This window comes from Acipenser ruthenus, chromosome 31 (assembly GCF_902713425.1).
Source record: "Acipenser ruthenus chromosome 31, fAciRut3.2 maternal haplotype, whole genome shotgun sequence".
In the NCBI taxonomy this organism is placed as follows: Eukaryota; Metazoa; Chordata; class Actinopteri; order Acipenseriformes; family Acipenseridae; genus Acipenser; species Acipenser ruthenus.
The window spans coordinates 8956615-8984502 of NC_081219.1; the positions used below are offsets into that span (position 1 = coordinate 8956615).

Genomic DNA, 27888 nt, shown 5'->3' on the forward strand with positions numbered 1-27888 from the left:
CCTTACTTTGGTGACTTATTTCTCTGACTGTATGACAGGTATAGACTTTTTTTCTACATTTCACCTAAGAGTGCTGGGAACTACAAATTAAAAGTGAAATGGTGCATTTGGCTGATTCTTTTGCTGTGCCAATACACTGAAAACATGTAAACTATCCTTGCTATATAGAGTCTCTGGCAGTTCTCGCTGATAACTTGGCGCTAGGAACTACTGCTCCTCTCAGTTGGGACAATAATCTTCTTTTGATTTTAGACCTTAGACACAATTCGTAGTTCCTCTATAGACACTTCACCTAAACCTTGCTGGCACGGGTAACTGCAAAAAGGTACACTGTAGAAGAAAATTATATATTTCACAATTCACTCTAGTCTTGGAGAATAGGACTTTTACATGTTCACACAGAATTTCAATCTCCTTTTCAACTCAACACAATCTGAGACCCATTGTGTATTCTGTTGATTGATTACCATTGTTGTGCTAGTTCCTCCAGGTACACACATATTGTCCAATTTAGCATAGCTCAGTGCTGACTAATGTTTTTTATTTTTTTAAACTAACAAACAGTTATTTGTTTATATAGGAGCATCTGTATCAGGTTTATTTACTATTAATTGTGGCATCCCCCAACTGCATATGATGCCGTGGGGTGAAATCATTTGTAAACACAATGTAAATGTTCACTCCTACGCTACAACACACAACTTTATATTTCTGTGAACCTTGGTGGCTCCACTGCTATTACAGCTTTACTAGAGTGTCTTGCTGATTTTAAAAGCTGGACATCTTCCTTAAATTCCTTAAAAATAGATTTGGGCAACCTGATCTCCTATATAAAAACTGATATTTGAAAAATTACAAAAGTGTCTTTTTATCATGTATGAAACTAAACCTAGGTCTTTTCTTTCTTTGTCCGATGCTGAGAAGTTATTTGTGCTTTTGTTTTTGTCTAGACTTCACTATTGCAATGCTTTATTTGCTGGGTCATGCCTTAACATGTCTGCAGCTTGTTCAGAATGCAGCTTCTAAGGTTCTCACTGGAACAAAGAAGCAGGCTCATATTATATTACTCCTGTGTTGGCCTCATTGCACTGGCTTCCAGTGCATTTTACAATTGATTTAAAATCTTACTATTTACATATAAAGCACTAACTGGCTTGGCACTGGATTACCTGTGAGCACTTTTCAGTCTGCTAATGCTGGCCTTTTGAGCCTCCCAGAGGTCAGCACCCCTACACCCCTACCACGTGACTATAATACGCCACGAATCTTAGGGTTAGGGTGAGGTTATTGTTGTGTGTATTTAAAGTTACTGCCAATAACCCATGAACCTTAGGTTTAGGGTTAGGTTATTGTTATGAAATAAACTTTGTTTTAGTACCTACATTTATCATCACCCTACTCATTTGTATAATGCACTCGCATACTGACCATGCAGGGTTCTCTAGTCTGGATGTAGATATGTATATCAATAATGCTTTCATTTGAGGTTGTTGTTCAAAGGATGCACACCATTTTAAATGCACTAACACCGTGATTCAAAACCCTGATTTGCGCGTTTTACCCTCGATCACCTGCACTATAGTGCAAACAGCAGCCATACTGTACATCCTGACTCTTCTGTAGAAATCTATAAATCCTAAACGTTTATCTTATTTTTTACTATTGAAATGGACTATTATGCTGTCATATCCATAATATATCTTCAAAATAATCATATGTTAATGTACAGGAATGTTTTATTTTTTTCTGTTGCTCTCAATTACTGGCAAAAATATAAGGTATGGTTCATACTATATTTAAAATAAATGAGATCGATACTACAAGACACACAATACAGCAACTTTAGCATAAATTATTGAGATGATCAGATTCTGGTACTATATAGAGGGTGTCTGTCTGTAAGTCACGCTTCTGTTACACAGACTTGATGCCGTCCAGGCAGTTCTTTCCAGCACTGAATGTTCTTGCGCAAGGCGCGTAGCCCCGCCTCTCACTTGAGTTCAGAAATAGCAAATCGTTGCAGATTAACTTGAACCTATTGTGCACTGAACGAGCTCATGCACTGACTGGTTTTCTAATAGGTTGGATGACATCAAAACAGTAATGCGCGTGGTCCTGTTAAGAAATTGTATATTATACAAAGCTATAACTAAGTTAACTTTAACGTGCTTTTAAACTTTGGTTCCTAAGACTGCTTTTGCTGCAAAAGAAACTCACAGCGCCTCAAGAACACACTCACTAGTTTTTATCTGGCATAGAATGACTGGTAAGTCTTGAGTCTTTGTAACGCATCAGTTTATTAACATTTTAATACAATGGCTAAATGTTTTTTTTGTGTGTGTTTATTTATTTAACAATATCCCGCTATTTCTTCCCCATGATAGTGTCCAGCCTGATCGCGCTTGGTGCTCTGTTCCTTGTGCTGCTGTGGTCGCAAACGAGTTCTGGACAAGCAAGTAAGTTGCTCAATTTCTGCAGGTATCTGCGTTTAATTCTACTAGATTACGAACTCAACTTTAATAAAATGTTTCATATCCTAATTGTACGCAGTATTTTATGGATTAGCCTTAATAATGGCAATTTAAAGTCACAGCTTATTATATTACTGTTTAGCTTTTTTTGAGCTTTTTTTTTTGTCTACAAACGTGTGAAAAATCCTGCTTCCGCGTTACAAAAGTATAAATGCAAAAAATGTGTTCCAAATTTGTTGCATAAGAATTCTTAACGTCTTCAATATTGGTTTACAGTATTAAGAACAGTGCATACTGTAATCTCGATAATACATACTGGGAAATGCCATATCTCCTTCATTTTGTCTTCCAGTTTGAGTATTCATTTCATTACAAGTAAGACTTTGGGCATGGTTCCCCAAGCTTGTCTTAGTATTTTTTTCTGAAAAGAAATTGCACAATAAAGAAGAATGTCACAAGTTTGCTCAAACATGTTAACAGTTAAATTTAGGAACTGAAAAGCTATTGTAGTGTCCTTGCATACAGCAGCCTGTCTCTGATCTGCACCAGTTGGGAATAGACCCTGTTTAGATTAGTGATTTGTCCTGTACAATGTACATAATCCAAACCACACTCAAAATACCTTGTCTTTGTTTTACATTTGAGACTTTCCTGATGTGTATAATGAAACAAAAACTAGCAACGATCCTTAAAATATACAGCTTTAAAAGTTTCGCAAGCTTTTTATAATACTGATGTTTCTCAGCTGCTATTTCATTGTGAAAACCTGGTTTGGATTATTATGTTCAGACAGCTGGGGTCTGGAGAGCAAGCTGTAAAAATGATTATAAAAGTTGCAGAAAAATAGTATTATAAAAGTATAAAAACAGAAACGTGTTTTATAGTCGTCTTCTTTTGAGGACTGCTATGTGGTTTTATTGACCCTTTCATTAATGGTCTGAGCTTGAGCTCAGGTCATTAAGCAGATAATTCCAGACAATCTGCAATTACTCAGCGGGACAGTTGGTGTTTTGGCTGGTGTTGGGGGACTACCCTAAATTTTTATCCATTTCACTTAGTTTTTACCTGAAGTAGTTTAGTAGCCTAAATACTGTTGACGAAAGCAATAGGAAATTTGAGTAGTAAATCTGCTAACATCCTTACGAGTGAGCATTACATTCAGCCTCTCCTGGGCACAGTTAGATACCAGGACATTGTTGCAGAGAATTTAGGAAGCTTCCTTCTTCCTTCAACAAAAAAAAAACAAGCATTCAAAAACAAACCTCTGTTTCCTAAATTCCAATAGCTTAACCCATAATAGTCCATGTAATTCAGATTAGGCTGTGTAAGTACCTCATATTGATATACAGGTATAAAAATATTTAGTTATAACAAAAAACTAATATTGAAGAATGCACGTTAAATTATTATTTCTTTATTATGTATGTTTTTGAATTGGTCTGTTATCCACTAGCAAATAGAATATTCTGCATTAAAAAGAAACATAGATTTGAATTATGCTGCTATCGTTATTTTGGCTTTTAAAAAATACCCGATTACAAATCATCTGAGATTGAAGGTGGTTTTTGGAGTTTCATGCAGTCTTGGCATTCAGTGATTGAGTTTTGTAATACTTTTTTAAAGCAGTGCCAGCTACAGGGCAACAATGACACATTGACATGGGCCAGGACTTTATCTGGAACATCTCAGAAACGTAAGAATATTGAGTTTACACCCCACAAGACTGGACTTGTCCTACTAGCAAGTTTCATTATTTCAGGATGTGCTTGACTGTTCAAAAATTCAAAAACAAACTTGCCTGATAAGTGCCTTGCAAGACCACTGAAAGAAAGATCCATCTGAATGCAAGCCAAGTGTGAGGGGTCATCAATTCACACACACATACCTGACACGCCCTCCTGGTAAAAAAACAAACTTGTTTCTAGTAAAAGAAGGGGGTGAGGAAGGTTAGTGGAAATGGTTTTTCCACATTTTGGTTGAGTTAGCCTGTAATACTAATATTTCCAAATGGATTGCATACATATTTCAGTGTGGTATGTTGTCGTGATAAGGAGACGCAGGTATTTTGGCCCGTTACTTGTTTGTGTGAGTCACCTATTAGATCTGTCTGTAAAAACATGAGTGATTTTAAATTCTCTTTCAACTCATAAACACTCCTCTTCAAAGCTCACTTTTTAGACAGTGGTGCCTTCACTATAGTTTTATAATATTTCTAATATCAGAACTTTGCTGGGATGATCAAGGGTTTTCCATGTTCAATTAATCAGTATAAATTAGCTGGAAAAAGTACAGTGTAATTCATGCCATTTTACAGTAAAAACCATTGCAGGCACATAGAGGGTCCTCATAATCCCACAACGATGGTGCAATTTATTTTAAAACTCTATAGGAGGCTAGTAGTGTAAAATGAAATACAAGTTTGGTGTGTTTTGTGCACGCACATTAGGTGAATACGGGGTAGTGATGTAATGAGTTTGGACTGCTTAAGGTAAAAAAGTGAAAGTGTTCAGGTATGGACATGTTATAAACATTAGAAATGTGTACATACAGTACAAACACCAGGGCTTGAAATTAACTTTTCCATGCACTAGCCAACATGGCTAGTGGATGGAAAAATCCACCGGCCACACAGATATTTTACCAGCCAACATCGTTCCAGGGGGCGATGACAAAAGAAACAAGCAACATTTACGAGCAGTCTCAACAGGGTCTGAAACAATCTGCCTCATGAGTGAAGATATAGCTTCAGAGATATGTTGGGCATCTGCCCTCTCCACAGACTGCATGCCCACAAACTGCACAGTCACCAGCTCTTTCTGGCAGAATCATACTAGATCCTCTTCTATGACAACACTATCAGTTGAACCATCTGACATCACTGACAGGAACTTTGCAACTTTTTATTTTTAGTTATTTTCGAGTTTTATGTAAATTTGTTTTTTTCGGGGCTTTCGTTTTTGATATACTGTATGAAATTAGTGTTTTCGGTTACTTTCCAAAATGCTTGAGCGTTTTTTTTTTTCTGTAAAAATACGTATAGTAACTCGACAGTACTTGTACACTTTTTCAATTGTACCTTCTTTCCTTTGCTGTCTTCCACAACGAAATCCCTACGGTCACGGGCACATTCTCCTGGGTTTTTTTTTACATTTTGCCACAATTCTGTATTAAATGATCCGTATCTTAAGTCAGGAAGGCGGGACATTGCCCAGCAGCACTGGGAAATGTATTTATTATAATTTTTGTAGTAGGTTTCATTTTTTAATGGGAAAAGGGTAAAGTCACCGTGAATTGATTGAATTGATTAACCATTTCCACAGTTTTTCCGGTGCTTATTTGCTATCCAAATAGCCTGGAGGTCGCCGGTTCGAGTCCAGGCTATTGCATCGCCGACTGTGGATGGGAGTTCCCAGGGGGCGGCGCACAATTGGCCGGGCGCCTGCGGGCTGGCCTGTAAGCTGCCCAGAGTTGCATTGTCCTCCGACGCTGTAGCTCTGGGTTGGCTGCATGGCGGGCCTGCAGAGTGAAAAAAAGCAGTCTGGTCCGCTTCGGAGGACAACATGTGTTCGTCTTCGCCGTTCCCGAGTCAGCGCAGAAGTCCAAAAAAATACAATTGGACATTTCAAGTTGGGAGAAAAAGTGGTAAAAGCAATTGCAGACTACTAAATTTATAAAAACTACAGCAGTCCCTGCATTAAAATTAAAACTTCACCGGTTACACTTTCAGTGAGGTTAAAATGCTCACAAGTAGATCGCATTTGTTCAGCAATTGATACCCATGTGTTCTCCTTTTTCATCTGATCTTATAATCAGCTCTATTGACCAGCATATACGCAGGGATAAACACTGAGCACCTTCTCAATAAGCAACCGGTCATCCATTTTGGCGTTGTAATAACCATAACAACGAGGTCAAAGTTCAGCTGATTTGTCAGTGACTGCAGTTTGAGCAGGGCGATTGCCTGTAGAAAGTATAAACTGCACGGCGACACAACAGAGATGATCGCAGGTCGCCTTGCTCTTCAACGACAGACGAGCGATGGAATATAAACCGGCCTTAACACTTTGAATGCCACATTGTTCCCTATACAACGTTGTCTTTCACCAGCATTCTGCATCATTTAGTAAGTGGTTTTGGGTTGTGAGATATCTGCGTTCTGAGTACCAATGATTTAAGTTTGTTTAAGTCTGTTTGGGATACAGCAGGGTGATGTTGTGACTTTCTTTTTGTTGTCACGTGTAGTATTCTCTGAATGGTAAATTGAAGGACAACTGCATATAACTGATACATTTCAGTTCATTCTCTTTACCAGCATTTTGACCTGTTATTGTCTATAGGGTGTAATGTTCTAACTTATTGGTGTTTGCTTGATGTGTGGATTGTATCTTGGCCAGGTCTATATACCAGAGAAATACAGGTATATAAATAAATAAACAAGCAAACAAATACAAAAATATATCAAGACCACAGAAAGCGATGCATTTTAGTGGTAGGTCTTGAATTGTGTGTGTGCTGTAGTACCTGGGACTTGGAATGCACTCAACAATTGTAATCCCTGCATATCAGCAAACACAGCCACTTAAAATAAGAATGACTTTTCTCCTTCCTTACCAACTGCCAACATGCATTTCATGGATCCATGCATAGCTTCTAGAGTGAACACTATGCAAAACTACCCCTGCTGACATGGTGGCTTAGGAGTCTGGATTGAAATGTGCTGCTCAGGGAAACTTCATACAGTGGCTGTGCTGTCTAGACCGGTGTACTGTCTGCTATTGAGACTTACTGTGTCAGGTTTGTGTTGAGGTGTTTTCTTGTGTTTTAGTGCACTCTAACCTTAAATGAGGTTTTAAAGACACTTACAAAGAATAAACTGTTCTTGTGCTGTACCCCTGCATGGAAAGCCGCCTTCTGCTCTCTGTTTTTTCTTCACACACTGAAACTGGTAACAAGATTGAAAGGTTGAGCTGCTATTTATTCAAGAACCCTCAAGAGAGCTACATTTGCACGCCCATTTGATCTGGTTGTATTAGCTCACAAGAGAAACACTTCAGATGTAAAACTGCAATCGTTGCAGTAGTAATATTACAGACAAGCACTTCAGTTCAGGGGCTACGGTATGCGCGCGCATACAGGTTCAGAACAGCTCAAGTGTAACCGGGTGGCTCAAAGATAACAATCTAAGCCAGCTCAGGGCAGAGTTTTAAGTGTAAACACACAGTACAGTAAACTCAGGAGTCAATTTGATGAACCCGTGACCCCGCTGGTAGAAGTCACTGCTGCATTTTATAGTTTTACAGCACTGGGGAATCACCCTGAATTGCTTTGGCCATTTGTTCCAGAATTTGACATGCAGTCCAGGGTGATTCCCCAGCGCTGTAATGTTCTTGTAAAATGTGGCTTATCCCTGCACCGGTATACATTGATCCAAGAAAAAACAATGTAAAGTCGTGTCTAAAATGAACTTCATTCAGTTTCTTCATGCTATGGCCAGATGGTCAGTCAGTGACGCCCAGTCACACATTCCTAACTGGTGAAAGCATTAGCCGAAGTGTTTGTCTCCTGGTCATGCTCATTCACATGTTCTGGTCTTCAGACAGCTCTAACATTTCAGTTGTTGACACTTATATGGTTGTTCATTTAGAGTGCATTTTGAGGTCAGCAAAGTTTGCCAAAAAAAAAAAGGTAAAAATGTAGTGTGTTTAGATAGCGCTGAGGCTCTGTACATGTAATTTGCATATTGTGTCCATATATTTGTGATTGGATTTATTAATTAGTATTATGTTTTGCTTTGGCAGGGGTGAAAATCCCTACAGTGTCAAATACTACTGCAATTGGGCAGGCCACCAGACATGTGAGAGTGTGTGTCTGAACGGAAGGCTGATCTGATTGGAGGGGGAAGGAAAGATCATGTGCAGAATGTGCTCACGCTAGGTGAATTCTTCACTGCTCCACCACAAGCGCATACAGAATACATGTATTCATGTGCATTTACTATGTTTAAATGCACATGCAAGTGATAGTCTATTGACTCTGAGAACAAATGTGCAGAGTTTACCTGCTTCACTGAATCGTGTTCAGAGGAATCGATGCTTTGGAAACAGCAAAGGAAAATGCACCGAATAAGAACATTTACATACAAGAGGAGGCCGTTCGGCCAATCTACTCTCTTCTGGTTCCTACTAGCTCATTGATCTCAGAACTTTGTTAAGTTGGGTCTTAAAGGATCCAAGTGATTCAGCCTTGACATACCCTCACCACTCTGTATGAAGAAGTGTCTCCTTCCCTGTGTGTCCTCTGGTCCTGGTAAAAGAATAAGCAACACAATTTCCAAACTAGAAAGAAAAAAACCTCCCATTTAATGAGTGTTTTTTCTTGTGCTGAAAACAAAGACTCTTTCTTCGATTGTGCGAGATGCTAACACAACCTCTGTATTTGTTTTTGTTCCAGCAAATCCTTGTTGTTCTTATCCATGCCAAAACCGTGGGGTGTGTGTCAGATTTGGAATGGAGCAATATGAATGTGATTGCACTCGCACTGGCTACTATGGAGTTAATTGCACTAATCGTAAGTACTGTTGTCATGTACTGGAATGAATTCAAGTCAAGGTGTAAAATGTGATACACTGTACAGTGAAATCTAAATGAAATGATCACCGAAGAGACTAAACATCAGTAGGATGATTTAACTTTTTTTTTTTTTTTTTTTAAGTAAAAATGTACAACATTGAATTGCAATTGCAAAAAACTATGAAACATATTTCTCGGCACAGCCTTGAATACTAATTTAGAAATAGCAGTAAAACCTGGCATAAGGACAGATGTTTCCATATACAGAACCTCCAGTTTCTGATGTTCTCAATACCTTGTGCTACAGAATCAAGTTTCATTGTAATGGGTGAGCAGTTCTGTATATAGATGTAGGTGTGACAGTCTCCATACAGGTGCACTCCACTTATAACAGATCCTGTTAGAACAGAGTTCCGTTTACAATGTACTGAGGAGGCATGTCCCTGCCAAACAACATGGGCTTTAATGGGGAATTACTCTGCTTAAAACTGACTCATTTATAATGTATATAGCGTTTAATACATATAGTTTTCCTGTTCCACAGGCAGGTCTTTTGCATTTAATACGTACGGTTTAATACATACACTACCATTTTAGTACATACAGTTTTCCTATTCCACAGGTAGATATTTTGCACAAGTAAGGTACATCCGGGACAGTAAAGGACAGTCACTCACAGCAGCATTTGTGACGTCAGGCTGGAAAGACAGTTGCTGTTTGCTTTTATTCTTTTGTTTTTGTTGGCACAGCCGTTGTTCAGTTTAAACGTATACAGTTTTAATTACATTTAGCAAAAATTTATATTCAGAAAACGGTGCTACTTTTTACATTCTATGGCCCACAAGGTCATGTTTTATACAAATAATTAATCCCTGTTCTTTGGCAGTTAAGCTTTCTTGTATTGTTTATATTTAAGGTACTTCTGCTCACAGTTACACACAGCATTTAAGATTGTGTTTACTACGTACTTTGTTTATAAAGTACTGATTTCCATTGCCCCTTGGAGTCCCTTATAAGTGGAGTGCACCTGTACATTCAAAAGAACCTCCTTAGGGAGTTCCATTACAATTGGACAAGTTGTTCTCTAGCTATCTACAGAGCGGTGTTGTGAGACATGCGTACAGTGTGGACATTTACCTCCACTGCTGTACACTCCAGTTGTAAGGGATGTGCAACCCCAGCAGGGAATACACACTGACTGCCACTGCCCTCCTTGCCAATTCTAAGTAGTTCTGTCATTTCCCGAAAATAATTTTAATTTACTGGAAGAGCCGTGAAGTTTCCTGGCTTGCACATGTTGCTTCAGGCAGCATTCCTAAATCAATACTGCATATTTTTTAAAAAAAATTTTTTGTTATTCTTCAACTTCCATTTCATTTGATGTTTTCGCCAGGAATCTCTGTTGTTTCCTACGTCACTTTTGTGACAAAATATTAGAAACCCCTGTCATCACACTGTCAGTAGGGTTACCGGGCACTATGAACTGCACTGATTAGACGTGTTTAAACTGTGCTGCAGGAATACGTGACAATACTCAGTCTAAGGTAGAAATCTGCTGTGTCTCCAGAATGGCCCATGTGAGCAGGGTCCACCCTTTCCAGACCACCATGTACAGGACATATACAAGTGTGTGCTACATAGTGCACTATTTTCAATATTTTATCCAACCCTCTATACCAGGCTTTTACCCACCCTGCTAAGCAGGAGCTGCTTCATGTGAGCAACACCAGACAGCTGCATATCACATCCTTGTGTAATACCTCGCAGTGCTATTAAAATGAATTACGGAGGCACCTCCGAGTTGTCAAAAGCCTTGTTTATACTAGCCAGGCCTACTGAAGTCAGCAGAGGCTGTTGGTGTAAATGACTTTAATAGATGTTCATGTCATTTTAAACCAGTTATTCACAAACCGGAGAAGCCAGTGAAATTCAAAAGGGAACCAATTGCTAATAAGGGTATGATTAAATTTAATAAGGGTACGATTCAATTTAATAAGGGTATGATTCAATTTAATAATGGTATGATTCAATTTAATAAGGATATGATTCAATTTAATAAAGGTATGATTCAATTTAATAAGGTTATGATTCAATTTAAATGACTCTGAGCATGAAATGAATCCTGTTTGAACTTGAACTGTTGCAAAAGCAATTCTGTTTCTGCTTCTCATGGTAATGTCAATGGCTCATGTAGTGATTCATTTGAGGCTGTAATATTTGACTATGAGATGCACACAGCAGAGACGTTATGAAGCAAAACTTCAGATAGCCTTGCTGGGTTTATATACAGAACATTGTGATAGTGATGTCCATTATACGACTGCATAAATGCTGTTTAAAACTGAAATGGCCTACTTTTTCTTTCAGCTGAATTCTGGACAAGGATTCACGAATTACTGAAACCAAGTCCTGATACGTTGCACTATATTTTGACTAACTTTAAGTGGCTCTGGAACATCATTAACCAAACCTTTATCAGGGACAGACTCATGCGTCTTGTACTGACAGGTAGGTGTCATCTTCCTGTCCAGGTGAGCCGTTTAAAGAAAGTGTTGCTAACAAAAACATTTAATAAATCTTACCCATTAGCAACATAGGTCTCAGAAAGGAACACATGTCATAGCAAACCTGTATTTTCTTTTTAAACAGACATCTGGTACTACACTAGGCTCTCGGTTTGCTTGCCTTACCTTCCACAGTGTCAGTTACTGTTTTACTTCCTTGGTCTTTTCACCCCAGTAGTGTCTTCTGGGTCAAGGCAAGTCAACAGGGGGAACAGCTGGTTGGTTAATCACAGGAAAGAAGCCAGTAAAGCATTGGGTAGGATTTAACCCTTCAAGTGAAATGACCCAGGAAGTGCAAGACAGTATGAAGCATGGCTTGCAAACATAGTTTTCTTTAATCTAGTGTACAGTAGTAACATATTTCATGTTTCACATGTTTGTTCAAACATGTGTTACTTCCAAAACTGCATATTTGAGACCAATATAGTTAATGGATGCGTGTGGTGGAGAAAATGTATGCCATTATTGTCTTAGCTTCAATTACTTTTGAATCATCAATTTTTTCCTTTAATTTCTTACCTGCTTAATATCATATTATGTGTGTTAAGAATGATTCGCTGTTTTTTGTGTGTATGTTGTTCATTATTTGCCACGATCAATAACTATTCCAGAAAAAAATGCTTTTGAAATGAAGGCTGATTGTGGGGAAGCATATTAGCGTTGCGCTCTACTGAAGCCTATAGTTGAAGCCTTGTCCACTGAAGCGTGTGGAACACTGGTATGCTTCCCTACCTCGCTTCCCCACAGTCAGCCTTGATGAGTCTTATTAGAAGCAATGCTTGCTGGAATAGTTAGTATTTATAGTGCAATTTGCTAGGCCAGCTCACAACAACTTTAAGCCTAAGCTGCATTTATTTTTATTAGCCAAAATCCCTAAGCTACATTTTTTAACTTGGTGTACGGCTCCAAGCACATACCACATACTTTGCCTATTGCAGTAGTATACTGTATTACTAACCTACATTAGCAAACCACTGCGTCTTATCCTTGCTTTATTCCCCAGCCACAAAGTGCTGCAGGTTATCAGCTCACCAGCCTTCCTTCCTGTACATTTCCAGTTTATTCAAATTCTCTTCATTCAGCTTCTGTCATATCAGAGCTGTGTCACGAACACTGCTCCTATACTGAAGCTGAGTGGCTATTTTGACCTTCTTTTGGCTCTGCACCCAATAGCGATGTGTGAATCTGCTCTGAACTGATCACCGTGTTGCACCATTTGCTGTCCAGGTCTCCAATGTGCAGTTTTGAAAGAAGAGCATTTATACAACAGTATATACAATGTATACAAAACTTGTATAGGAGAGTTTTGTGAATGCATCTTTATCAGCATTAAGTAATCTACAGATTTTTTTTTTGTTATCATATTCTGAAGCAATGAAACTTACAGTTTAGTCAACATATTTATAAAGATTCTATGCTCAAGATGTCTGTCTAAATTTCTATAGGAATAATTTTTTCAAGGATGGGCTCTCTGCTCCGTTTTATAATGTTAAATTGTGTGGTATATTCTCTGTAATTTTATGAGCTGCCAGGAAGATGATCTGTAAATATCATCAAACTCATTGAATTCTGTTTATTCAGGTGGTGGATAAGTTCCTTTTTATTACTTTTTAGTCCTGTATTTAGTTTTATAAATGTTGTGATTGATTGATGGAATGTCTGTTCATATACACAAAGCAGGGGTAGCACAAACATTACTTCACTATATTCCAACAAGTTACTGGGACAGATAAATAAATGTCTTGGTTTTTCATTTTACGAGACTGGTACAGCATTCAGCATTGAAACGGGTCTTGGCAGTTGCTAGTGCAGAAATGAATTTCTGGAGTGATATGAAGAATAACTATCCAGCCCAGTCTTTCTGCTTTGGTAGTACATGGATAAGATTTGGGGTATCCCTTTGAAAAGGTTCCCGTAGTAAAAGCAGAGCAATGTGTAATACAGCACAGTGGAAGTATGGTAAAGTATAAGTAAGCATTGCAAAGCCCAGAGAGGTACGGTAAAGCATATTAAACTATGGTAAATGCATAGTTGGGAAAAATACCTTTCAAATTTACTCGGGTAAACTTTAAAAACAGACCACTGCACACCTCATGGCTTGCTCATTAATATATTTTGCAGGTCCATATTTAAAGATTTAAAGATCAATTTGTCTGGTCAAGGATAAAGAGATATTTAGTCAACAATGAGGTCACATACTGCATTCTATGAAAATTACAGTAATAATATTTTAGGTGTAATTTATGCACATATTTGAACAGGAAACGCGCTTTATAAATGCATGGATACAAAACTATTGTTAGCAATATCCACCCCAGTTGTTTTGCCTTTATCAATGTGTCTCGATACCTGGAGAGTAGTGTACAGTGACAGTGTTATAGTGTTTTCCCCTCTGTACCCCAGCTAGAATGCCTTAAACTTGCCCTGGATTGACAGCCTTCTTTAAGGGTGAGGGGGCAGTTCAGTCTTCATTTCCATCCAATCTTTCTGCTTATAAGACTGTCTTCAAAGGTGCTATTTTATGCCAATGGGCTGTCTCTCACATGCTTGATTTTGCTGTTGTACAAATAGCCTTTCTGACATGTATTACAGTACTTTGTAATGTATAAAAGCTTAATTTCCCAATTGCAAGTCATTTCAATAAAGATAAGCAACAGAGCACACATTGTGTAGAATAGATTGCAGATTTCCACCCCAACTTCTAACTTCTCTGAAGGAATTGTTCATCATAATAGTTTAGCAATGGCCACGTCCTTAACCATCCCCCTGCTGAGCTCCAATAGTGGCCCTACTATAGTTATCAACAAATAAAGGAAATCAAGGGAAAGTCCTTTGAAGTTCTAAGCAATAGGTTCCTTGCCCTACGTTTGTCCTTTCATGTTTAACATGTTTCCCCTTTTCCTATAAAACGGTTCCCCTTTTTCAATACAACATACACCCACCCCTCGTTATATCGCCCCTCACTATACTGCGGATTCGAATATATCGCGGTCCTGGAGTTGGCTCCCCATTTTTACAGGCTAACTGCGCATGCCTTAGCTGAAGTATACATAGGCAAATTCACTTAGAATTACTGTTCATTTTATTTCGTACTGCACAAACAGAAATACACAAAACAAATAAAAACAAAGCATTAATATCATATTGTTAACAAAAACGCACGCACTGCACAATAACACAAAGCAAATTAAATATCTACTTGCTGAAGCGGTTTTTATTTTAGCCAACGAGGTGTTCACGTGTGGCAGCAATGCACTAGCAAAAGTCACAAGGCAGTGACATCAGCTCCCTAGCAACAAGCCTTCTATGTTGGCAATGGATTCTTTCAATGTAGTTTGTGCATTTGAGAAAGGAGAGGAAGACTCATGAAATTAATTAGAGACTTAAGTTGATGAGAAGCAATTACCCTCCGCAGTACGAATTAAAATGGTGCGCTGCTTTTTATATGTAAAATGAGAAAAAAACAGCTTATACTGGACTAGGTTTATACTGGACCCTGACACCCCTGATAAAACGAGGGAGTGGTTGTACAGTATTTGTTAGCCTATTTGTTTTTCTATGGGTCTCTCGCTATATCGCGGCCCTCGATATATAGCTGATTTATATTGGACCCTGACACCCACGATATATCGAGTGGGTGGTGTACTTTGTCTATTGCAGAAGGAAACAATATTAATAACCAAGCTAACCACAATATTTTATCCAAAGTGCTGCAGGATATCCCCTCTCCTTCTTTCCTTACTTTATATTTGTGTTCATTCAGATATTCTCCATTCCTCTTGACTTCCATCAGAGCTGTGTCACAAACAATACTGGTATACTAAAGATGAGTGGCTAACCAATTGCAATAAACAGCAAGTCCCATTTCTAGTTTAATTCAGCTTATCATTTGATTTGGTAACAAAAAATGTGCTAATGATCATTTGCATTGAGAATCTAGCCCCATCTGTTTTTTATTCAAATACATTACTAATGCTAGTGTATACACACTGAAATGAACCCCCCCATTCAGTGGCTACAATGTATATCTTGCCTGTCTAACAGGCACTGTGGTGTTAACATTATGCTGTTCTGAATGCTGTCCCTGATAAAAGCTTTATAACTAGGAATGCAGACAGGCTATGCATAGTGTTCCCCACAATCAGCTCTAATGCAGCGCCCACCCATTACACCAGCAGTGAAGCAGTGTAATTATTTATACCATTACAATTTCCGTTTCTAAGAAAAATTTTTGTTGTCATGAATTTAACCAGAACACATCCCCTTCGACTCTGTATAAAAAGTTTTTCTCACGTTTGACAGGTCATCTAAACTGCTGCACCAAGCATGCAAACCCGAAACCAACTCCTACAATTGCAAAGCCTGGCTTTAGCTGATAATCATTCCTTTTCTTAAAAGGATGAGTTTTTAGAAGAGAATGTATCAATTGCTCTGAGCAAAATCCCAGTATGTATAATTGTGCAACATTTAGCTGACATGTTAAACCTGGGTTTCTAACAAATACATCGTGAATTTAAATATTTAGTTTACACTTGGCAAGTCAACGTTTAGCTAACATTTCTAACAAATAAATCAGTGAAAAAATACATTATTATTATTATTATTAATTTTTTAGCAGACGCCCTTATCCAGGGCGACTTACAATTGTTACAAGATAACACATTATTTTTACATACAAGTACCCATTTATACAGTTGGGTTTTTTACTGGAGCAATCTAGGTAAAGTACCTTGCTCAAGGGTACAACAGCAGTGTCCCCGACCGGGGATTGAACCCATGACCCTCCAGTCAAGAGTCCAGAGCCCTAACCACTACTCCACACTGCTGCCCATGTAACTTATATCTCTTTTTTTGTTGTTTAAACTTTGCGATTCAAGATTTACCTGACCAGATAAATCTGAAAAAAATCATCGTTCAGCAATTAAATCTTGGGGTTTCACAAAATAAAGTATGCACACCGGGAGCGAAGCGAACGACACGAACACAGCACGAGTACAAAAAAATGATGTAGCTAGTCATGAAAAGAAAACTGTCTCCTTTTGCTCCTTTTGTGGAGACGAAATAAAATAAATAAAACACAAAGGAGTATAGGCACACCACACACTAAAAATAGGAAAAGGTAAGAACTTGGCCTAATTAGCTGTCATTTATGTATTTATTTAAAATTTTCTATCCTGTGCTCCCGAGTGGTGCATCCAGTGCAGGATGGAGTGCAGGATGCGCACTATAGCCTGGAGATCGCAGGTTCGTATCCAGGCTAGAGGGCGCATCCAAGGTTCTTAGGGGGTGCTGCACAATTGGCCGAGCACTGCCCGGGTAGGGAGGGCTTAGGTCGGCAGGGCAATCCATGGTTCATCGCGCACCAGCGACCCCTGTGGCTGATAGGGCGCCTGCGGGTCTGCAGTGGAGCCATTCAGATCTGTGTTGTCCTCCGTCACTGTAGGTCTGGTGGCTTCACTATGAATCCGCAGTGCGAAAAATGACGGCTTGGCAGGAACATGTTTCCATGCCTGTCAGCACTGAGTTTTCAAAATACGGGAGCTTTTGTAAACTGAAATCACATACCTGTCAACTATTGAAAATACAAAATCGAGGGGGTGGGGGGGTGGGGGTTTAGGGGCAGGTTTTATCGGGTTTTATCGGTTAAAACCGGGTTTTACTTGTAGAACACACTTTGAATTAAAGGTCAGTGAGGGTAGTCTATCATTCTCAGGAGACATCTTCATTACAAGCTGACTGGAATCCTCAGTTTTGAAAGATGTTCTTGACTTTTGAGAAGAGGACTGATTTTATCTACTTAGTAAATATTTAGTTTGAGTGCATGGAGACATTGTGTGCAGCTGGGTTACAAGACACGGTTCACTGATAAATCAAAATAATTTCTGTCTTCATGTTTATATTATTTAGCTGGGCTGAAGACAAGTCTGATTGGTTTATGCCCAATTACTAACCATTAATTATATTTTTGTGTTTTCCCTGTTGGAAATTCCAGCAGTGACCAGCACTGTTTAGTTAAATACCATTAGCTTTCTTTTTGTTTACAGGGAAATTATAAGATGGAAATGGCAAAGGTACAATTCAGCTTAAGAGCAACATAAAACAGTAGAAAGGTGCCTTCAAATTTGAGGCTGCATTCCTGTGAATGTAGCGTGTTAACCGTAGAGTAAGTAGCTTCAGATGTCTTTGTTTGTACTGTCCCTATACATGTCTATGATGTGTGCAGTCAGTGGTTCTTATTGCAGTTACTCAACTTATTTTCACCTGCATTGAATGTTAAAGAAGGCAAATACTGTAGTACTGTGTCTGGATCATTCCCCACCCCACCAATATTACTTCCTTCCACACTTTGTCACACACTTTCCTAATATCTAACAATGCCATGCACAGCCCTTTCCTCTTGAATCTGACCCTGCAGAACCCAGCTTCCGTTCCAGCACAGAACACCCTCTCGTAATTCTGAACCACACCTAGAACTTTCCCTTCAGTCAGAGTTGCCCCTTGCACTGTACGTGCTAGCGTTTAAAGAACAACTTGGTGTGGATATGAAAGAGTTAACAAATGCATTCTTCCTCTTGTTTAGAGGCTCATTATCTGGTTCAGTCATCATCACACCCCTGTGGCCTCAGCAGAGCTCTCCCCGAATAGCGTCTAGTACACCAGAGTGTAACCATTAACCTGGCCCCTGCAACACTCTGGATAATGATGTGTTTCGTACATCTACTCGAGGCATAGTGTTGCAAGGGGACAGGTTATTGGTAACTCTCTGGTGTGCTTACTTCATGTAGGAAGCTTGTGTGCTAAAACAACATTTAAAGGATGTAAACCTGATGATGAGTCCATGTGGAAGAAGAATATAGTCACAAAACACCCAGAAAAATACTTTTGTATAAAATTGAACATAGTTGTTTACTACATTTTACTAGACGCCTTAGAATGATACCTTTCTATATGACCGTTCTTATCATTAGTCCAGTAGTGTAGCATTGGATACAAATGTGGAAGGGTATAAGGATTTACATGAGCATATAATTGAACGTGGTGTTTTGCTTGAATTAATGATGACGTACTGTATTCCTCATTCCCGCTCTCTACACTTCTCGGGACAGTATGCTTCTGTTATCATGCTACAAGCTGTTTTCTTAAGCAGAAATGTGTTCCTGGGTTATACTGTATATTGTTATGGTTTCCTTTTGCCCCAGTCAAAGGATACAGTGCTGTTAACATTTCCATGCTGTGATGATAACATTCCTGTTGATAGTAGCTGGCGAAACTTTCATAATTTCCTTATCATTTCATAAAACATTTACAGCAGTCGCTGTATTTTTTGGTGCAAAGCTTGATTACTTATTTTTGGTGAAATGTAAGTGTTAAAAACAGAAGACTGGGCAAGGCTTTGTTAGTGTGGCACAGATTACGATCTGTACTCTAAAATGACTTATCTGAACATCTGGTTTGGAGTCTCCTGTACCCAAACCTTTTATTGTTGTTATTTGGTTAATTGTAATAACAAAACGCCTTTCTATTGTCCAGTACATTTCGGACTGTTTATTTAAAAGCCTTCTGTTATATTGGTAGGCTGTTTGAGTAGCATGAAAGAATCGTGTGTTTAGTTGTATTCTGGAATCAGCTACTGAGAGTAAATTATTCAGTGTTTTCCCTCAAGACAGTGGCAAAGGGTTGGTCTCATGCTTGGGATTTGTGGCTCAGGGCCCAGTTTTAGTCCTCCCAATGTCTGGTAGATAAGTGTTGTCTTTTTTATTAAAGAGGTGCCAAGTTTAGGAGAGTGAAAAAATTGGAAAATATGTATCCCCAGATGACGAACAGAACCTTTTTGTATTGCAGTGTACGACTAAATGTGAAGCCAAGTTTAGTAGAGCATTGGAAAGAACAGAGAAGTATGGTTTTAAAAAAAAAAAAAAAACACATGATAAATTCTATCCATTGGTCTACTGAACTACTGAATGAAAATGTAATACTTTTCAGTATACAGACGTGCTCAAATTTGTTGGTACCCCTCCACAAAAAACAAAGAATGCACAATTTTCTCTGAAATAACTTGAAACTGACAAAAGTAATTGGCATTCACCATTGTTTATTCCATATTTAATAGAAATCAGACTTTGCTTTTTGATTTTTTATTCAACATAATATTGTACATAATAAAACAAATGAAAATGGCATGGACAAAAATGATGGGACCGCTAACCTAATATTTTGTTGCACAACCTTTAGAGGCAATCACTGCAATCAAACGTTTTCTGTAGCTCTCAATGAGACTTCTGCACCTGTTAACAGGTAGTTTGGCCCACTCTTCCTGAGCAAACTGCTCCAGCTGTCTCAGGTTTGATGGGTGCCTTCCCCAGACTGCAAGTTTCATCTCTTTCCATAGATGTTTGATAGGATTCAGATCAGGACTCATAGAAGGCCACTTCAGAATAGTCCAATGTTTTGTTCTTATCCATTCTTGGGTGCTTTTAGCTGTGTGTTTTGGGTCATTATCCTGTTGGAGGACCCATGACCTGCGACTGAGACAGAGCTTTCTGACACTGGGCAGTACGTTTCGCTCCAGAATGCCTTGATAGTCTTGAGATTTCATTGTGCCCTGCACAGATTCAAGGCACCCTGTGCCAGGCGCAGCAAAGCAGCCCCAAAACATAACCGAGTCTCCTCCATGTTTCACTGTAGGTATGGTGTTCTTTTCTTTGAAAGCTTCATTTTTTCGTCTGTGAACACAGAGCTGATGTGACTTGCCAAAAAGCTCCAGTTTTGACTCATCTGTCCAAAGGACATTCTCCCAGAAGGATTATGGCTTGTCAATATGCATTTTAGCAAATTCCAGTCTGGCTTTTTTATGTTTTTCTGTCAAAAGTGGAGTCCTCCTGGGTCTTCTTCCATGGAGCCCACTTTCGCTCAAAAAGCGACGGATGGTGCGATCAGAAACTGACGTACCTTCACCTTGGAGTTCAGCTTGTATCTCTTTGGCAGTTATCCTTGGTTCTTTTTCTACCATTCGCACTATCCTTCTGTTCAATCTGGGGTCGATTTTCCTCTTGCGGCCGTGCCCAGGGAGGTTGGCTTCAGTTCCATGGACCTTAAACTTCTTAATAATATTTGCAACTGTTGTCACAGGAACATCAAGCTGCTTGGAGATGGTCTTGTAGTCTTTACCTTTACCATGCGTGTCTATTATTTTCTTTCTGATCTCCTCAGACAACTCTCTCCTTTGCTTTCTCTGGTCCATGTTCAGTGTGGTGCACACAATGATACCAAACAGCACAGTGACTACTTTTCTCCATTTAAATAGGCTGAATGACTGATTACAAGATTGGAGACATGTGTGATGCTAATTAAAGAAACTAATTAGTTTGAAATATCACTATAATCCAATTATTTATAAAATTTTCTAAGGGGTACCAACAAATGTGTCCAGGCCATTTTAGAATATCTTTGTAGAATGAGCAATAATTCATCTCTTTTCACAGCTTCTTTGCTTTATTCTATGACATACCAAAGGCATGCAAGTATACATGATAAAATAGCTTTTAATTTCATCACTTTTCAGGAGGAATGAAGCATTACTTCAATGAGCTGTAAGGGTACCAACAAATTTGAGCACGTCTGTATATCGTGCTGTTAAATTACTAGGGAGTCCCCCTCTATATGAGATTAGTAATACTGTAGTTGATGAGCCACATCCTCTGCTGTACTTGTGTATTCTCTAAACTTGATGAGTAAGAGGTACACAAGATCTATGGGAAATTGCCTTTAGTTGCATCTGATGCAGTATTTGCTTTTTTAGTTGTAGAACATTTACATAAGGTGTTTACAATGAAGTCATTGAAGATGTATTTTCCTTTCTCCTAAAAACTGAGCTGATATAAAAACAATGTGGCAGCACACCTGTTTTAAATAACACACAACGGGCTGTTAAACATTACCTTCAACCATGATAAGTTAGTGGTTTCATCACTAGTTTTTATTTTAAATTCAAATAACCTGTATATCCTTTCATCTAGAAACCGTGATCTAATCCTTGTAAAGGTGCCAAAATGTGTGCTTCTGTTTGCAGATCCCATTTGGGATAACACTGAGAAAGCTGACTGTTTGCACATTCCTTTTATCTTTTCATCACCCTGCAGTTTCCCTTACCACAGTGGCAAAAGTTATTGATGCCAGTAATTTATATTACAACTTGTGCTCATGTTGAGAGCTTGACTGAAATTACCGAACAGAACAGTATTTTGTTTTTCCATTTTTTTTGTTTGTTTTATATTATTTAGTTAGTTTTGTAATTATGAAAAAATAGTAGAAATAGTATTTGTTTTGTTATCTATTTCTTGTATAATGTTCTGTATATGTACTTTGCTTTACTTTTCTGTTGGGATTTTTATATTTTTTATTGGGATTGTTAAATATTGTTGAAGTGTAAGTAGCTTAATGCTGTGTTCACACTGGGTCAGTTTAGAGGGTTTGGTCCGCACTCGGTCTCAGTTTTCAGCCTTCATTTTTTTCCCGTTTCGAAAATTGTAATCGTCCCGGTTTTGTTATTGTATCAATCTTTTATTTATTTTTAAAATTTATTTTAAGTACAAAACGGTGTGCTCAGCAAGTTAATAACAGAATAATTTATTAGGTTGTGTTAGCACCATTAAAAAATAAAATGGATTATTTGTTTAATCATTCTGATTATGTGTATATCACATGTTTAAATGGTAATAAGGTAATAATTTTTTTAATCTCTTTTTGAATATTTAACATGTTTTGATTAAATGACAATATACAGAAAATAAGAAGTTGTTATGATCTGCAATAAATACACCTGATATTTAATGTGTAAACTATTATTGTGTTATTATAACGGCTTCAGCGTTGCTACGGCGTCGGTGAGCTGAAGGGGGAAAATAAAAATAACGGAGCAGTAAATGCTGCCATCTTTGAACATACCTTGCAGGAGATACTGTAACCAGCTGAGTGCACTTGCAAACTCCATTGTGAACACAAAGAACTCGGTCCTGGAAAACAATGGAAAAGGACCAAAAAAAAATAACTTTAGCTCACATCCAAATGAACTTGGTCCCTTTGCTCGCAGATAAGTGTGAACAGCAAGCAAATTGATACATTATTTCCGACAAAACGAGTCCATTTGAAACTGACCCAGTGTGAATGCAGCCTAATGTCATTTTCTTACTTCTAAAAATGACACTTTGGCAGGTCTAGCTTGCCTACATATATCTGAACTAGAACTAAAGAGCAGCTCCTGAAGCTCCTGAAAGCACCTTGACACACCTAAAAAAAGAAATAAAAAATAACAATTACAAACATCAGAAAAAAAAAGTAAGGGGACAGGAAAAAACTGTAGGACTGTAACATTTAAAGTATGACGAGCCTTTCTGGTTTAGCTGTTCAGTACATGTTGCACACAATAAAAATATGTATTTATTACAGCAAGAGCTAATCTGATTCCTAGCCCCCCAACATACAACTCGGCTTATGGATACATCAATTGGGAATCCTATTCCAATGTGACCTACTACACCCGACTCCTGCCACCTGTGCCAGAGGATTGCCCCACACCTATGGGAACTAAAGGTAAGGCATGCCAATTTTACTGGCTATAAATGATGTTTCAACTCCTATTACTTTGACTTTCTTTTTTCTTTTCCTGTCTGCTTTTAGCGTCTCGGCTGAAATAAAGCCAAACTCCTGTTCTATCCCGCAATAGAATGGGGCTGAATTACAGTCATTTTCTAATGCCCAGTTTAATTACATGGCACTTATTCCACTTCTGTTGTAAACTATTGCAGATTATAATCCTGCAGTTTGGTGTCTGACTCAGCCTTTTTAAGATGATATTGTGCAATCTGCAATGCAATCAGGTTGCAGGAAGTTTAGTGATTTGTAGATTGGAGCTCGGGGCTGCAATCTTTCGGTAGCACCTATCCTTAAGATATGTCTGGTTTCTGTCTCTTCTCCTTGCACAATTTAACTAAAACCAATATTGCGAAGTGCTGGTTGTGCAACTGTAGTAACAGTGGGGCGTTAAGTAACTGAGGCGCTCGGAGTGAGAACGCTCAGAAAGCACACGGAGCTGAATTTAGAGGAATGGCGCACGCCATTTTCACGGCACATTTGATTTGTTTGTAAATGTGTTTATTTTTGCCTTTTAATACGCTCGGCATATATACTCCGTACCTTACCATGGTTGGTATTGTACGCAAGTGGTGTTTGTGTCTTGTAAATAAATACTGCGCGCCTGTTCAAACCGCGTCTCTGTCTCTGTGCCTGCTTCAGCCACGGTAACAACCCAAATCCATCACAAGTAGCCTTTTTAGAAGTTTGATTTGAATAAAAGAATGATTTTTTAAATGCCTACACCATCGCTTTTGTTTACAGCTAGACTACCGTGCTGCAATTGATTTCTATGTTTGTTTCTAAGATACTGGTATTTAGAATTTATTGTCTAAGAATAGAAGTAAACAAAGACAGTATCTATAAAAAAAAACACACACAAATGATAAATGTATGAATTTCATTAATTTTCTTAACAAATTCTGTTAGTTTCATATATACGATTACAGATTATTATCAACACATATATTACCACTTTACAATGCTTGGTGCCAAAATGTGTCACTCTTGGACATCACATTGCACAGGGCTTGAGGCATCTTGGTGTGAGGAGCACTGTAATTTATTATTATTATTATTATTATTATTATTATTATTATTATTATTATAAAATAAAACCACAAAACCCAACCCTATTTCTTAAGGTTATCCTTCAACATTTGGGTAAATTCCCTCAGCAAATTATTCCTTTCCTTTAATGCATACAATTGTTAATTACCTATTTCTATTAATTTATTACATTTCTGGTCTCTGTCCTCTTTTATTTCATTAGCGTATTTCTTAAACCTTGATGGTGCGCTACTCCTCTGTGATGGTCTCTTTGTTGTAGAATTTGAGGGGGTTTTGGGTGATACTGATGTAGATGTAGATGGTACTGGAGGAGATGCTTCTGCGGCTGAAGGATTTGTTTTTTGCTGCAGCAGCATCGTCTCAAACACAGCAGCTGGTGTTATTGCAGGATCCCTACCAAGAATGTTCCCACTTTTTTTTTTTTTTTTTCCTCTCGCGGTTTTATTATTGTCGGATACAGTTTTGTAAGTTCTTTCAAATTAAAAGGAATCTTAATTGTGCTGGTATTTTACTCCCACTGACAAATTACAATGTAATGACCGATCAATCTTAATATGCCAAGATGCTACATTTTAAATCATCCAAATCCCCATACAGTATGTAAAGAGATAAATAAAAAGCATCTTGCCCTGTGTGAAGTTACTGTGCCCCGATCCCGGTACCTCACTGAGCTCGGTGCTCTGTTTGGACCGAGTCTCATCTCTGGCTGTGTTTAATACCGACATTGCATAGGATTGATCTGAAAATGAATAATAATATGAATACTACTAAAAATAATAATATATTGATAACTATAAAACAATGCTATATAAATAACTATAAAACAGCGCTAAATTTAGAAAAATTAAATTAATTAAATGATCATTTGAAAACACTAATTTTTACCATCTTATGTGTTACTACATACTTTCATTAAGTCGAATTCATCGTCGGTGACAAAGTAAATTTGTCAATTCCGTCTGTCGCCTCCACTTGTTTCCTGCAGGTGGCGATCTCCATGCGCTTCCTCTGATCACTGATGAAAAATGCTCAGGAGCGCTCTGAGCGGCTCAGCAGGAGCGGAACTGAGCAAGCCCTTAAATTGATTCTTTTCCTCTGAGCGGCTCGCTTACTTAACACGCCCAATGGTATAAGGCTGCCATTGGTAGAGTGGTGCAGTACCACTTTCATATTGTGACATATTAATGATGTCACAATAAACACTAGACATCCATTCCAGTACCATAGTACCATATCAGACCACTGAGCAATATTTGGTACAAGTAATTCTATAGGCCTGCAAGTTTCCCATATTAAATCATAGCAACAGCATGGTCAAGATTAGGTAAGCTTTATAAAGTACAAAGAGGTATGGTGAAGCATATTTAAAAAAAAACAAACATGGCAAGCCATGGTAAATGCATAGTATAACCATGACAGAACTGCAAAATTACCATTCAGATTTACTGTGGTAACCTTTTATAAGGGCATGACAATGGGAGTTTTCAAAAAGTAACAAAATGCAAGGAGAGCAAAGGAAGAGGAGAGCTGGCAATGGTGTAGACATCATTGTTGAGACTGCACAGTCACTGGGGTTTATATAAATACAAGCCATGGAAGGAATATGTATGTCACACAAGATTATTTTCAAAAGACTTATCTGTTCATGTTTTTCTAATAGATTCAAACAAAGTGCCGTTTGTTTATACTGGGGTTCAGATGGCTGTGCAATATGTGGTTCAGATTGATGGCAAGTGTTTACTTAAAAGCAGCATCTGTATTCAGCTCTCTGCAATCCTGGCTAATGTTTTGGTGTATCTTATTCACTACTTACAGATGGCTCCTTAAGCAGAATTCCATTTTTGTTTGCAGAAGCGAGATTTGTCATAAATTAAAATAAGAAAATTGATTTGTTATCATTTTGTAACATAATCTCTTCGTGGAGTTTTTTCAAGTAAACCGTTTTTAAGAGTAAAATTTTACATTTTCACAATGCATAGGTGGAGATAGATCATCTCTCCTAAACCATTTCAGCTAGCTACTTCATAATCTCAGTGCTATGGAAACTTATCAGGCAAAATCTACTGGGACCCTTAATTTTGTCTATGACCTTTTATGGCCGCCATATGGGGTTCTTGTGGCTTTTTGGTTTCCAGATGATAACACTTTGAGATAGTGCCTTCATACTAGGTACAAAGCTGTATTCTATGATTCTCTCGGTCAAGTTTGATTGTGTGGATCATGCAAGAAAATCTTAAGAACATAAGAAAGTTTACAAACGAGAGGAGGCCATTTGGCCCATCTTGCTCATTTGGTTGTTAGTAGCTCATTGATCCCAGAATCTCATCAAGCAGCTTCTTGTCTCATCATTATTAGGAAGCTCTCAGTTTGGGTGCCTTGCTTTTAGGTAGTCTGTTACACCATAATCTCTCCACACCTTCAACACCTTCTTTCGTGTCATTAACCAACCAGCTGCTTTCCCCCTATTGACTGACATACTTTATCCAATAACTTGCATTGACCCAGAAGACATGGTGAAATGCCATAGGAAGGAGCAGACTACCTGAAAGTCATAGCTTTCTTAACCTGGTATGGTAACAGATATCTGAAAACACATGTTTCCTATAACATGCATTTCTTTCAAAATTGCATGCACCTGCATAGCAAATAACAGTACACCCTCTACTAATCTGGAATGATTATATTAGCTATAAACCCTGTTAGACTGACAGGTGGTTGTAACCTTTTCTCGCTACAGTTCCCTTTAGCTCGGGTGTGAATGATTAACTCCCACTACAGACAGGAATGGCTCATATTGCTGTGCAATGGGAGTCTGTATTGCAAAATGCATGCAAAACCCTGAAGTGTAATGCCCTTGGATTACCTCAGATGTACTGTAGAATGCAGACTGGGTGTTTGGAGTTTAGGAACTTGTATTTCTCAGGAATAGGCTGGAAAGTTGGCAGATTTTACAGCTGAGCTACAACTTGCACAGCCTGATAACATCTTTGAGTTCTGACAAGATTAACCAAACATCATTTATTGTATAAAAGGAGAAAACATACATTTGAGATCTAAGAAATGATGGGAATACATATTAGGTAAGAGGTATTGGATTTCTTTTGTATTTTCGAAGTATTTTAAGACTGCTTTACAAGCTACTTAATTAACTTTATTGGATACATTTTCTATTCTTTCTACCAAAATTGTGGTAATGACGATTTGGAGTAAAGACCTTGGAGAATCTATCCGTGAAGCTTTCTTCTTTTTTTTTTTTTCAGGGAAAGTGAAACTTCCAGATTCAAAGTATATCGTGGAGAAGTTTCTGCTGAGAAAGAAGTTCATTCCAGACCCACAAGGAACCAACTTAATGTTTGCTTTCTTCGCCCAACACTTCACCCATCAGTTCTTCAAGACTCACAACCGCATGGGGCTCGGCTTCACAAAGGCTCTGGGCCATGGGGTACAGACATCAAGAATTTACTGTCATACTAGCATCTACACATGGGGTTTGGACAGCAGAAATACCTGCCATTTATAGCATACACTTTTGTGTAAATGGACTGTCCGCGAAATGATTGGTGTAATATATAAAAGCTGCATCTC

The 27888-nt window shown here is 38.3% G+C and overlaps 1 protein-coding gene across 2 annotated transcripts in view; it reads left to right on the plus strand.

Moving 5' to 3' along the window:
* The first annotated feature begins 1987 nt into the window (after window positions 1-1987).
* Window positions 1988-27888, plus strand: part of LOC117964719 (prostaglandin G/H synthase 1-like) — a 36086-nt gene continuing 10185 nt past the window's right edge. The window contains exons 1-6 of one of the 2 annotated variants that reach the window (XM_059005539.1): window positions 1988-2266; window positions 2385-2456; window positions 8922-9038; window positions 11408-11548; window positions 23050-23193; window positions 27564-27745. In XM_059005539.1, the coding sequence (XP_058861522.1) occupies window positions 2260-2266; window positions 2385-2456; window positions 8922-9038; window positions 11408-11548; window positions 23050-23193; window positions 27564-27745 (663 nt within the window). In that variant the 5' untranslated portion in view covers window positions 1988-2259. The remainder of the gene's footprint in view (window positions 2267-2384; window positions 2457-8921; window positions 9039-11407; window positions 11549-23049; window positions 23194-27563; window positions 27746-27888) is intronic. The other variant, XM_059005538.1, reaches the window with a different exon arrangement.